General features: G+C 38.5%; 1 protein-coding gene across 1 annotated transcript in view; it reads left to right on the top strand.

Moving 5' to 3' along the window:
- The window catches only part of plxna1b (plexin A1b), a 323,568-nt gene that overhangs the window by 39,518 nt on the left and 271,550 nt on the right, over positions 1 to 12,500 (top strand). The window contains 1 exon segment of the mRNA XM_056459328.1: positions 3,688 to 5,042. Within this exon segment, the coding sequence (XP_056315303.1) occupies positions 3,867 to 5,042 (1,176 nt within the window). The 5' untranslated portion in view covers positions 3,688 to 3,866.

Here is a 12,500-nt window from a genome sequence, read left to right as displayed (position 1 = left end):
AATATTTAGTGAACAATGGAAAGTCTTTGTTTACTTTTGCAGTTATAGTTATATAATTAGTGGCATGAAATGATCTCAGTATGACAATAATATCGCTTATTGCAACAATTTCTGTGACAATATATCGCACAATAAATATTCTTCATCATGACAGGCCTAAAAAACATTGGAGCGAACTATCCCTTTAGAGAAATCTCCAAAATCCATCATTCCTTTTTATACTGGCTTCTGTGTTTCCAGAGATTTGTTAGAAAGAGAAAGGTGTGTACATCATTTCAAGTTGACTTGAAACAGGACAATATAATTTTTTTTGCTCTTGTAAAAGTCAAGAATAACTTCAAGCGTCTCAGGCCTCGAAGTCTCGCTTCTGGCTTGTTTTTCAGAGACATTTTAAAGGTACGGCGTCATGTACTTGCATACTTCATCTACACAAAGCTGCTGTCAGATAGTTTGTGATGATGAATGTCTCGTGCCCAGGTCTGACTCTACGACTGCAGAGGTAGAGTTTGTATACAGTGCGTCTCCAATCCATCTTCCCCCTCAGAGCCATCAGTCTTTGTAATTAAAAGTTGACACAGTTCACCTCATTTGACCACGCAGTACCTAATGATTTGTGGCAAACTGGAAGATATTGTCTTGACACTTTTTTTCTTCACTGTTTGACTTTGAGAAACGATGCGTAATGAGTTGGATGTGTTTCATTTGCGCTCATCAAGGTTATTGTAGTTTAGCATTTTTAAATGAGTTTTTATTTCTATTCTATTTTTAAAAAATGATAGAAATTTCAGTTTAATTTGAGTTTTTCATTAAAGGGCACATAGTTGACCTCTTTTTTTATGATTTAATATTAATATTATGGTTCTTCTGAGTGTGCCAGTTTAGGTTCAGTTTAAAACACAATTCAGATTGTTTATTATAATGTGTTAAAGTGTCATGTTGGGGGCGTGTCCACAGCTCGCTGATTTAGGGGTGTGTTGCTTCACATGTAAATTAGTTTCGGCTTCCCGCCCAATGTAACAAGGGGGCGGGGCCATGAGGTCACCCGCTCTGCGTTTGTTACAGAGTCTGACAGGCAGACGGAGAAGGAGTGAGAGGATCAGCATTCAGTCGTACATGTACGACTCGGACACAGACCAAGCAGAGAGTACAAAATCATTTGTGTCTTTGTACAGTTTTACAGCCAACTGTGTGCTAGTTTCAAGTGCCGAGCTTGTACACAGAAACTAATAACCACGCACACTGAACTAACTTTGACTGAGGCACCGGATGCGCCGCTCGAAGCCTCGCCACGGCACACCAGACAATCTCTGTGGCGCGGCAGAAACATGAAGTGTCCCGAATCGTCGCGCCATGCATTTTTGAATTCTAAACAGGTTTCTGCAGCGGTCCGCGGCGCCCAGCCGTCGACTTGAGTGTACCCTGATAGAAACCGATGTTTAGTATTCTAAAACGCATGCTAGTTAAGATCACAGGGAGCTTCTGGGATCGCGAGAAATGCAAACGGCTGAAGTATAAGGTAGACTCAATGAGAAGTACACATGTTTGCAAACCTACCTAAAGATACAAGCAATAATTCCGATTAGAGTGATAGTGTGGAGAATATTGATCTTGTGTTGAGCCCAATGAACCTTGCATCTAAAAATAGAGCTAAGGGTGTTCCTTTAGTGATATCGCTTCGACTCACGCTGAAAATGGCGGACGTGAATCAACAAACTGAGGATATGATGATGCGCCTGTCAATCAATATTGGTGGGCGGGGGGAGCGCTCTCCTACGTAAAGTTGCGGTCGGTTTGAAAACAGCTCCAATTGGTCCACCATTTTTTATGATGTTAAATTGAAAAAAAAAAAAAAGCACTGGGTGTGTTTATATCACCCCAATATGACGGTCTATACACCATACATGAACATATGTCTGTACAAACAGCTTGAAAAGTAGATTTTTTACCATAGGTGCCCTTTAATGTCAGTTTTAGTTTTTATTTTGTGAATACGTTTCTGTTTAGTTATGCATTTAGTTATAAATATTTAAAAAATATTTGAAAAAGGAATGTTTATATATTTAGTAATAGATCATATTTAAAACACATCCAATGTTGACATTTGCGAAGAGTGCGAAAAGATGTCTTGAGCAAATCTTTTAGTAATAAAAATAAAATAGTAGTTTGTACAGACACTAAACCAAAATGAGCAGTTTTTTAAGGGGTTAACGCTTTAATGGATAGAATAGTGCAGAGAGTTGACAGGAAATAGTTGGGAGCAGAGAGAGGGGAGGGGTCGGCAAAGGACCTCGAACTGGGAATTGAACTCAGGTCGCCGTTTGCACCATGGCGCTATATGTCAGCGTGCTTAACCACCAGGCTATTGGCACCGATCAAAATGAGCATTTTAAATGAGTTTTCATTCCGATACTATTTTTAAAAAATTGCTATAAATTTCAGTTTAGTTTGTGCTTCATCAATGGTTTTGTTAGTTTTAGTTTTTATTTTGTGAACATGCTGCTAGTTAGTTATGCATTTAGTGATATATTTTACAAATATTTGCAAAAGTAATATTTATATATTTAGTAATAGTTCATATTTAGGACACATTCAGTGTTGACGTTTGCGAAGCGTGCAAAGTTGTTGTAATAAGCCTCTTAGTAATATAATAATATAATAGTTAAAATAGTAAATTAAGTTGCTCACAAATGCAACTTAAACAAATACAATTAAAACTTTTTGCAGTATTATGAATAATTTATGAAACCTCTTTATAATAAAGATAATATATTTAGTTAAACATGCCAAGTTTACATTTTTTGGCAGATGAAGAAAAGGTTGAAGTTGGTTTTGTAAACAAGCATGTTTCTCCAGATCAGATTTTCCACCACAGTACGATTGCTCATTAATTCTGAAAACAATAAATATTATTATAATACAATATTATTTTGGCTAATTATTATTTTATTTCAGTACATTTTACACTTTTTCTTTGAGTTCTTTCTGTTTTTCCTTTAAGCGTGTGTGTATGTATGTATGTGTGTGTGCATATATATATATATATATATATATATATATATATATATATATATATATATATATATATATATATATATATATATATATATATATATATATATATATATATATATATATATATATATATATATATATATATATATATATATATATCTATATATATATATCTATATATATATATATATATCTATATCTATATATGGCGACGCAGTGGCGCAGAAGGTAGTGCTGTCGCCTCATAGCAAGAAGGTCGCTGGTTCGTGCCTCAGCTGGCGTTTTTTTGTGTGGAGTTTGCATGTTCTCCCTGTGTTCGCGTGGGTTTCCTCCGGGTGCTCCGGTTTCCCCCACAGTCGGTACAGGGGAATTTGGAAGGCTAAATTGGCCGTAGTGTATGAGTGTGAGTGAGTGTGTATGGATGTTTCCCAGAGATGAGTTGTGGCTGGAAGGGCATCCGCTGCGTAAAACATATGCTGGATAAGTTGGCGGTTCATTCTGCTGTGGTGAACCCAGATTAATAAAGGGACTAAGCCGAATGAAATGAATGAATTATATATATATATATACTTATATACTTTTTTTTAACTTGACAAAAATGTTTTTGTCCAATAGTTTTAGTCTTTGTTAACTAAAATAATCTTGACACTCATAATATGTTTGCTTGCCCTACAGGAGCGCCGGACGAGGACCGAAGGTGGATGTCAGAGTGATTGACTTTTGTTTGAGAAGGCAAAGAAGTGTTGACTCAGCAAGGCCTGTGCTGCATCCCTTTCTTGTTTGAGTTCATTTAAAACCCTTCAATTAAAGACTAATAGTGTGGGCCGCCACATCCCTGAAGGACCAGTGCAGATATGTGGCCACCACAGGGTCCTCAGTGCATTATTAACCCAAAGACAGTATTTTTCCTTGGGCTTCTGACTTTCTGCATTTCCCCACATCATTCTGAAGGAGCACTGGAGTCATTTAGATCCTTCACACCTCCAGATTGGGGTCTGACACATTTAGCAATTCACAATAAGACAGGAGATGTGTACGTTGGTGCGGTTAACTGGATCTACAAGCTTTCTAGCAACTTGACCAAATTGAGGAGTCATGTAACGGGTCCAGTTGTGGACAATGAGAAATGCTATCCGCCTCCGAGTGTACAGTCATGCCCCCATGATCTTTCCCCAAATAGCAATGTGAACAAGCTGCTGCTAATAGACTATCCCCAAAACCGACTCATAGCCTGTGGAAGTACCTCGCAAGGGATCTGTCAGTTTCTGCGCCTGGATGATCTCTTTAAGCTCGGCGAGCCACACCACCGGAAGGAACACTACCTTTCTAGTGTGGTCGAATCGGGAACCATGTCCGGGGTCATAATTTCTGAGGGACACCTCAGCAAGCTTTTCATCGGCACGCCTATTGATGGAAAATCCGAGTATTTCCCGACTCTCTCCAGCCGTAAGCTGATGGCCAATGAGGAGGATGCCGACATGTTCAGCTTCGTCCATCAGGATGAGTTTGTCTCCTCTCAATTGAAGATCCCTTCGGACACACTTTCCAAATTCCCAGCATTCGATATCTACTATATATACAGCTTTAGCAGTGAGCAGTTCGTCTACTACCTGACCTTGCAGCTGGATACCCAACTAACATCTCCTGACGCAAGCGGAGAGCAGTTCTTCACATCCAAGATCGTGCGACTCTGTATTGACGATCCCAGGTTTTACTCTTATGTGGAATTCCCAATCGGATGCACTAAGGATGGCGTGGAGTATCGACTGATCCAGGATGCCTACTTGAGCAAACCCGGAAGGCAACTTGCAAACTCTTTGGGAGTGTCCGAGCAGGAGGATATATTGTTTACGGTCTTCTCTCAAGGTCAGAAGAACCGAGCCAAACCTCCAAGAGAGTCAGCGCTCTGCCTGTTTACTCTCACGAAAATCAAGGAGAAGATCAAGGAAAGGATTCAGTCATGCTATAGAGGAGAGGGCAGGCTGTCTTTGCCCTGGTTACTCAACAAGGAGCTACCATGCATCAACTCGGTAAGTCCAGGCCATTAAGACACTACCTGCATGTGTCGATTGATTTGTTGCGTTTTATGAATGGGTGTGCTTCAGTAATGTCCTCTGCCAGAGTTCAGCTTCCATTATCTTGGCACAAAGGGTGACTGTGATTAGATATAAGTGGGGGAATTGCAGATCAGGCTTGGGTCACCTGGTTGGGATAGCTGAGAATGATGGGGAGTGGCCTGGTAAAGTCCTCTATAGTTGAGTAGAGGAGTCGACTTTGGAAGTTGATTTAAACCTTTCATTCGAGTTCAACAACACAACTATTGAACAACACCCATTCTTGTCTTGATCCACTTCAAATGTTGACTACAGTATACTTATTGGTAGGGTTGAGGAGATGAATTCAATTCAAATATGACTCGTATATCGTTTCTCCATGGATTCAATTTAAAAGTAAAGGACGCTCTTGATAAGACATGCCATTGTGGTCAGATGTACCTTTCCTAACTAGATGTATGATTATTTCAGTTTTAAGATGTGTGTGTGTATAAGGAATTGGATGTACGCAAGTATGGTTGTTTGTAAAGCATACAGTGCCATCTACTGATAAAAACTAATCTCAGAATAGCAATGTATTCAGTAAATCCATGCAGAATTATTTCTGTATTTGATTTATCGCCCCATTCCTACTCATTGGGCTGAAACCTACCAATGTAAAGGACGCTCTTGATAAGACCAAACATTGTGGTCAGATATACCTTTCCAAACGTTATTCATTATTATTTTAGTTTCAAGATGTGTATATATTAGGGTTGGGTCGATAGACGATGCCATCTTCCATCGCCGATGGCCGATAGACATCACGATCCTGTACCCTGCCCTGCAAATCTGCTCACGAAAAAATACACACTTAGGCCCCGTTTACACTATTACGTCTTAGATTTGAAATTATATTTTAGAACGAAAACTATCCACATCCACTCTGGTGTTTAGCCTAGCATTTCTGAACAGCCCTCTGTCCACACTATACCACTGAAAAAGCACGTGACCACACACACACTGTCATGTGCTCGAGACGGCGGTTCCTGTCAATCAGCGAGTCAGTACACTGCTTCAATCTTTCGCTTTCACGCTTGACTTAGTAATTTTAGTGAAAACCTCAGAGACTGGTGGTTGTGCACCTTTTTACCAACCAAGTTTGTCGACGCCATAATAACGACACAGATCACTGTGCCTATTCATGCTCGAGTCCCGAGGAAAGTGATTGACAGTGTGTAACATCTCTTTATTTATTTATGATTTGGTTATGTGTAAAACTGACCATGCGGGTCAGGTAGTTCAAACGATTATGAATTAATTCGTTATGAATTAATTAATTATTCATAAATAATTAGTTCACCACCACCTATGACGACGATGCCATCGTCCATTTCGATGTTTTATATTAGACATCGTACGATGCCAAATTGGTCGACATCGCCCAACCCTAGTATATATAAGGAATTGGAGTCAAGCATTGTACAGCTGTTTATAAAGCATACAGCGCCATCTACTGACAAAAATTAATCTCAGAATCGCAGTGCATTGGGAAAATCCATACAAAATTACTTCAGTATTAGATTAATCATCTCAGTCCTGTTTCAAGATGTAAAAATAAGGAATTGGAAATGCGCAGGTATAGCTGTTTGTAAAGCATACAGTGCCATCTACTGGTAAATACTAATCTCAGATTCACAATGCATTTTGGAAGTAACTGCAGAAATATCACACACACTCAAATTGTTGACCACCTACTGTTTCCCATTGCGTCCGTTCGCTCTTGCTGTGTATATATAAGAAATTGGAGTTAAGCAGAGTACGGCTGTTTAGGAAGCATACAGCGCCATCTACTGGTAGAAACTAATCTCAGAATCACAATGCATTCGGGAAGTAACTGCAGATTTATTTCTGTATTTAATTAATCGTCTCATTCCTGCTCACTAGGTTGAAGCCTACAAAGGTAAAGGATGCTCTTGATAAGACTACACATGGTCAGGAATCTTAAGACTAGGCCATTAGCTTGTGTCGTCTAATTCATTATAATGTTGGAGAATATAAATATCACACACACTCTTCCTGTCGGTCACCTCTGTTCTCTCTTTGTGTGTGTATAAACAATTGGAGTTAAGTAGAGTACGGCTGTTTATGAAGCATACAGTGCCATCTACTGGTAGAAACGAATCTCAGAATCACAATGCATTCGGGAAGTAACTGCAGATTTATTTCTGTATTTAATTTATCATCTCATTCCTGCTCACTAGGTTAAAGCCTACAAAGGTAAAGGATGCTCCTGATAAGACTACACATGGTCAGGAATCCTAAGACTAGGCCATTAGCTTGTGTCGTCTAATAGTCTAATTCATTATAATGTTGTAGAATATAAATATCACACACACTCTTCCTGTCGGTCACCTCTGTTCTCTCTTTGTGTGTGTATAAACAATTGGAGTTAAGTAGAGTACGGCTGTTTATGAAGCATACAGTGCCATCTACTGGTAGAAACGAATCTCAGAATTACAATGCATTCGGCAAGTAACTGCAGATTTATTTCTGTATTTAATTAATCGTCTCATTCCTGCTCACTAGGTTAAAGCCTACAAAGGTAAAGGATGCTCTTGATAAGACTACACATGGTCAGGAATCTTAAGACTAGGCCATTAGCTTGTGTCGTCTAATTCATTATAATGTTGGAGAATATAAATATCACACACACACTCTTCCTGTCGGTCACCTCCGTTCTCTCTTTGTGTGTATATAAGCAATTGAAGTTAAGCAGAGTACGGCTGTTTATGAAGCATACAGCGCCATCTACTGGTAAACTAATCTCAGAATTGCAATGTGTTGGGAAAATCCATGCGGAATTATTTCAGTATTCAGTGTATCGTCCAAGTCCTGTTTTAAGGTTAAATATAAGGAACTGGCGGTACGCGAGTATGGCTGTCTAAACTATACTTACACTATCTTAAAATCACAATGCATTCGGAAAATCCATGCGAAATCTTTTCAGTGTTCGATTTATTGTCCCATTCCTACTCGTTGGGCTGGATCCTACAAAAGTAAAGGATGCTCTTGACAAGACTAAACGTGATCAGGAATCTCAAGACTAGGCCATTAGCTTGTGTCTATCCGTGTCTAATAGTCTAACTTCATTATAATGTTGTAGAATATAAATATCACACACACTCTTCCTGTCGGCCACCTCCTGTTTCCCATTGCGTCCGTTCTCTCTCGCTGTCTTTCTCCCAAGTGCTTCCATTATTCAGTCAGACAGGAACATCATTAGGGGAGTTGAGTAAATTTCATGAGTTGCTCTCTCGCTCATGCTTTCTAATTCGTTTAGCGAGGCTTGATCCCATCTTCTCTGCCATCAGGGTCCTCTGGGAGCAGGGCTTGCTTTTCGTCCTCTCGTTCGCTCACTCTTAATCTCTCTCCCTTCATTCGTCTCTGTTCGTCTCACTCGCTCTGTCTTTCTTTGGGGCTTTCAGTGGCGAAGAATGGCTTTCATTTAAGCAAGCACTCCGAGATAAAGATCCCCATTTTTATTTTTCTGTCTCGTTCCAAATCTCGGTTTGATCTTTTCTCTTTCTTTTATATTTCGAGTCTAACCTGGTAGAGCTGGAATGGTGGAGAGTGGAAGGGATTCTTGTGAAGTAAAACAGCTGAATACGTGATGTCTAAATATTTTAACACTGGAACACTTTGTCTTATGACCTGGTTAAACCTGGGTTTTTAAATCCTATGTTAATCCCTGTATTTCAAAGTAAAGTCAAACAGTGTGAGATATTAAAGGGAGGTCAGAGATTGACTAATTGTCAGACAGCTCATTAGTCATTTAATTGAACTGAGTAACGGTTATTTTCTTTGTGTTGCTTAATGCAGACTCATTTCACAAATAATTATACCAGGAACAATTCTTCAGTTCCCACCTGGTATTATGTGCTGAGACACTATTTTGTCACACTCTGCATGACTTTTTCATTGTTTTTTTTGAATTCATAAAAAGCTAAAACGTTTTACACCCATTTTACACATCATTCACTTGTGGTTAGATTAGCTAAAATGCCTTTTATTACTAGGTTTGTCACTCTCTGCATCAGTTTTTGCCTTTTAAATGCATTTTTGCCCTTTTCTGCATCAGTTTTTTTACTTTCAAATGCATTTGTCTCTTACTGCATCAGTTTTTGCTTTTTAAATGCCTTTTTCTCTTTCTGTCTGCATCAGTTTTTGCCTTTTAAATGCATTTTTGCCACTCTCTGTATCAGTTTTTGCCTTTTAAATGCATTTTGCCACTTTCTGCATCAGTTTTTGCCTATTAAATGCATTTTTGTCACTCTTTGCATCAGTTTTTGCCTATTAAATGCATTTTTGCCTCTTTCTACATCAGTTTTTGCCTTTTTAAATGCATTTTTGCCTCTTTCTGCATCAGTTTTTGCCTTTTAAATGCATTTTTGCCACTCTTTGTTTCAGTTTTCGCCTATTAAATGCATTTTTGCCTCTTTCTGCATCATTTTTTGCCTTTTAAATGCATTTTTGCCACTCTCTGTTTCAGTTTTCACCTATTTAATGCATTTTTGCCACTCTCGGCATCAGTTTTTGCCTTTTAAATGCATTTTTGCCACTCTCTGTTTCAGTTTTCACCTATTTAATGCATTTTTGCCACTCTCGGCATCAGTTTTTGCCTTTTAAATGCATTTTTGCCACTCTCTGTTTCAGTTTTTGGTCTTTTAAATGCATTATTGCCATTCTGTGTTTCAGTTTTTGTCTTTTAAATGCATTTTGCCACTCTCTGCATAAGTTTTTTTGCCTATTAAATGCATTTTTGCCACTCTGCATAATTTTTTTCCCTTTTAAATGAATTTTTGTTCCTCTCTCTGCATCAGGTTTTTGCCTTTTAAATGCATTTTTGTCACTCTCTGCATCAGTTTTTGCCTATTAAATGCATTTTTGCCACTTTCTGCATCTGTTTTTGCCTTTTTAAAGGCATTTTTTTCTCTCTCTGCATCAGTTTTTGCCTATTAAATGCATTTTTGTCACTCTCTGCATCAGTTTTTGCCTTTCAAATGCATTTTTGCCACTTTCTGCATCAGTTTTTGCTTTTCAAATGCATTTTTGCCACTTTCTGCATCAGTTTTTGCTTTTCAAATGCATTTTTGCCACTTTCTGCATCAGTTTTTGCTTTTCAAATGCATTTTTGCCATTCTCTGTATCAGTTTTTGCTTTTCAAATGCATTTTGCCGCTTTCTGCATCAGTTTTTGCCTTTTAAATGCATTTTTCTCACTTTCTGAATGCATTTTTGTCATTCTCTGCATCATTTGTTGCCTTTTTTTAAATGCATCTCTGGAATGGACAAGCTAAAAACCCATTTTACACATCATTCAATTGCAATCAGATTAGCTAAAATGCATCTTATTACCAGTGGTAAACAGGGCCTGTTTTTATGTTCATTTAAATGGAAATGATTTTCATAAATATGTGTAGCAGCTGCATTTATTAAGTTGGAGTAACTACTAAAACTTCTTCAACCTTGAACTTTTGAATGCAGAGCGAGAAGCAGCAAGTTAGTCCAGAAGTTGTATTCTGCATCCAGAATGCGTACAGTGGCTGTTGTGCTGCTTTTTGGAGCCTTTGTTATGTAAATATTAAAAAAAGGCCTTTAGGTTTTTTTTTATTTTTTTTGTAGTTTAGACTATTAAAAAACACCTTTGTGTGTGTTTTTGCCATTTAAATGGAAATCATGTCTGCGTTTTAGGTGCATCCCATGGTTCAAACTGTTTATTCATATATTTTCCTTCAGCTTTATTTATCAGGAGTCGCCACAGCAGAATGAACCACCAACATTTCCAGCATATGTTTTACGCAGCGGATGCCCCTCCAGTACTGGGAAACACTCATACACACTCATTCTCACAAACACACACGCACGCACACACACACACACACATATTCTGGCTAATTTAGTTCATCAATTATCCTATAGCTCATGTGGTTGGACTGTGGGGGAAACCGGAGCACCCAGAGGAAACACACACCAACATGGGGAGAACATGCAAACTCCACACAGAAATGCCAACTGACCCAGCTGGGACTCGAACCAGCAACCTTCTTGCTGTGAGACCACAGTGCTAACCACTGAGCCACTGTGCCGCCCCAAACATTTTAATTATTTTTTTGGAATATATAAGGTTTAAAAACAATGATGATATAAAATTATATGTTAAATTATATGAAATATATTCAATTATATGTTAAGATTTCTAACCCGCCACACAAAAAACAGACTATTATGCACATGAAGAGATTAAAAATAATAGTCTATAATTATATTATTACATTTTTTGAACAATATACTGAAATAAAGACGTTATATGAGTTTGCAGTGACGTAACGGTGAGTACACAATTGAATTTCTGCTTTTTGATGAGCGATTCCTCTTGATTATCCTTGACATAAGACTTTAAATACCGCGCTAATTATTGTCTGACAGCAGTGTGTCACCAGAACTGTGTTCATACTCATTGAAACAGACATTTAAATCTCATCAGCAGAATAAAATGCTGCAAATCTGGTGCTGCTTGAATGGTTTGCATTGATCAGATCAGAGCAGTGTGTGTTAATCCATCTCCTTTAACACACAAGATCATCAGTTCATAGTTTATAAAGCGACACGGCTCTCTTTCCCTCTGGAATGTGGAGTGTTGTGTTTGGTTTCGCCTCTGCCCTGGGCAGACACATAATCAGCAGTCAGAAAACAACACACACACACACACACACACACACACACACACACACACACACACACACACACACACACACACAGGCACTTGGATGCAGACACATCACACACAGACAGTCAGACACACATAGACACAAACACACACACACACACACATGCACAAACACTCAGACACATTAACACATAGCACATAAACAGACACAGACTTGCACACAAGCATACACACATGGACGGACAGACAGATGCTTATACACATATAAGTGCACACATGTACACATACAAGTGCACACACACACATACACACAGACAGACAGACAAAGACAGACACGCACACACAACACAGACGCATGCACACATGCATTAACAGACAGATGCACACACATACACAGACAGAAAGACGCACATACATACACATGTACATATACACATACACGCGCATGCACATGTACGTATAAACAAACACAGACAGACCAACACAGACACATGCACTTATAGTACATAGACAGGCAGACGCACATCCATACACGCACACACATACACATCTGTATATAAAACAGTAGTCTATATGACATCCCCATTTATATAGGTGTTTGTGTGTTAAAAACATAGTTTAAGGCAGCCAGGATTTGTTTTACAGTGTAGTAATAGCCAGGGTCATTGTTAGACATAAAGCTCTATTGGGGCACCTACAAAAAAAAAAAAAAAAAAGAAAAAATAA

Source organism: Danio aesculapii, chromosome 6 (genome assembly GCF_903798145.1).
Source record: "Danio aesculapii chromosome 6, fDanAes4.1, whole genome shotgun sequence".
Lineage (NCBI taxonomy): Eukaryota > Metazoa > Chordata > Actinopteri > Cypriniformes > Danionidae > Danio > Danio aesculapii.
This window is presented reverse-complemented; position numbering and strand designations above follow the sequence as displayed.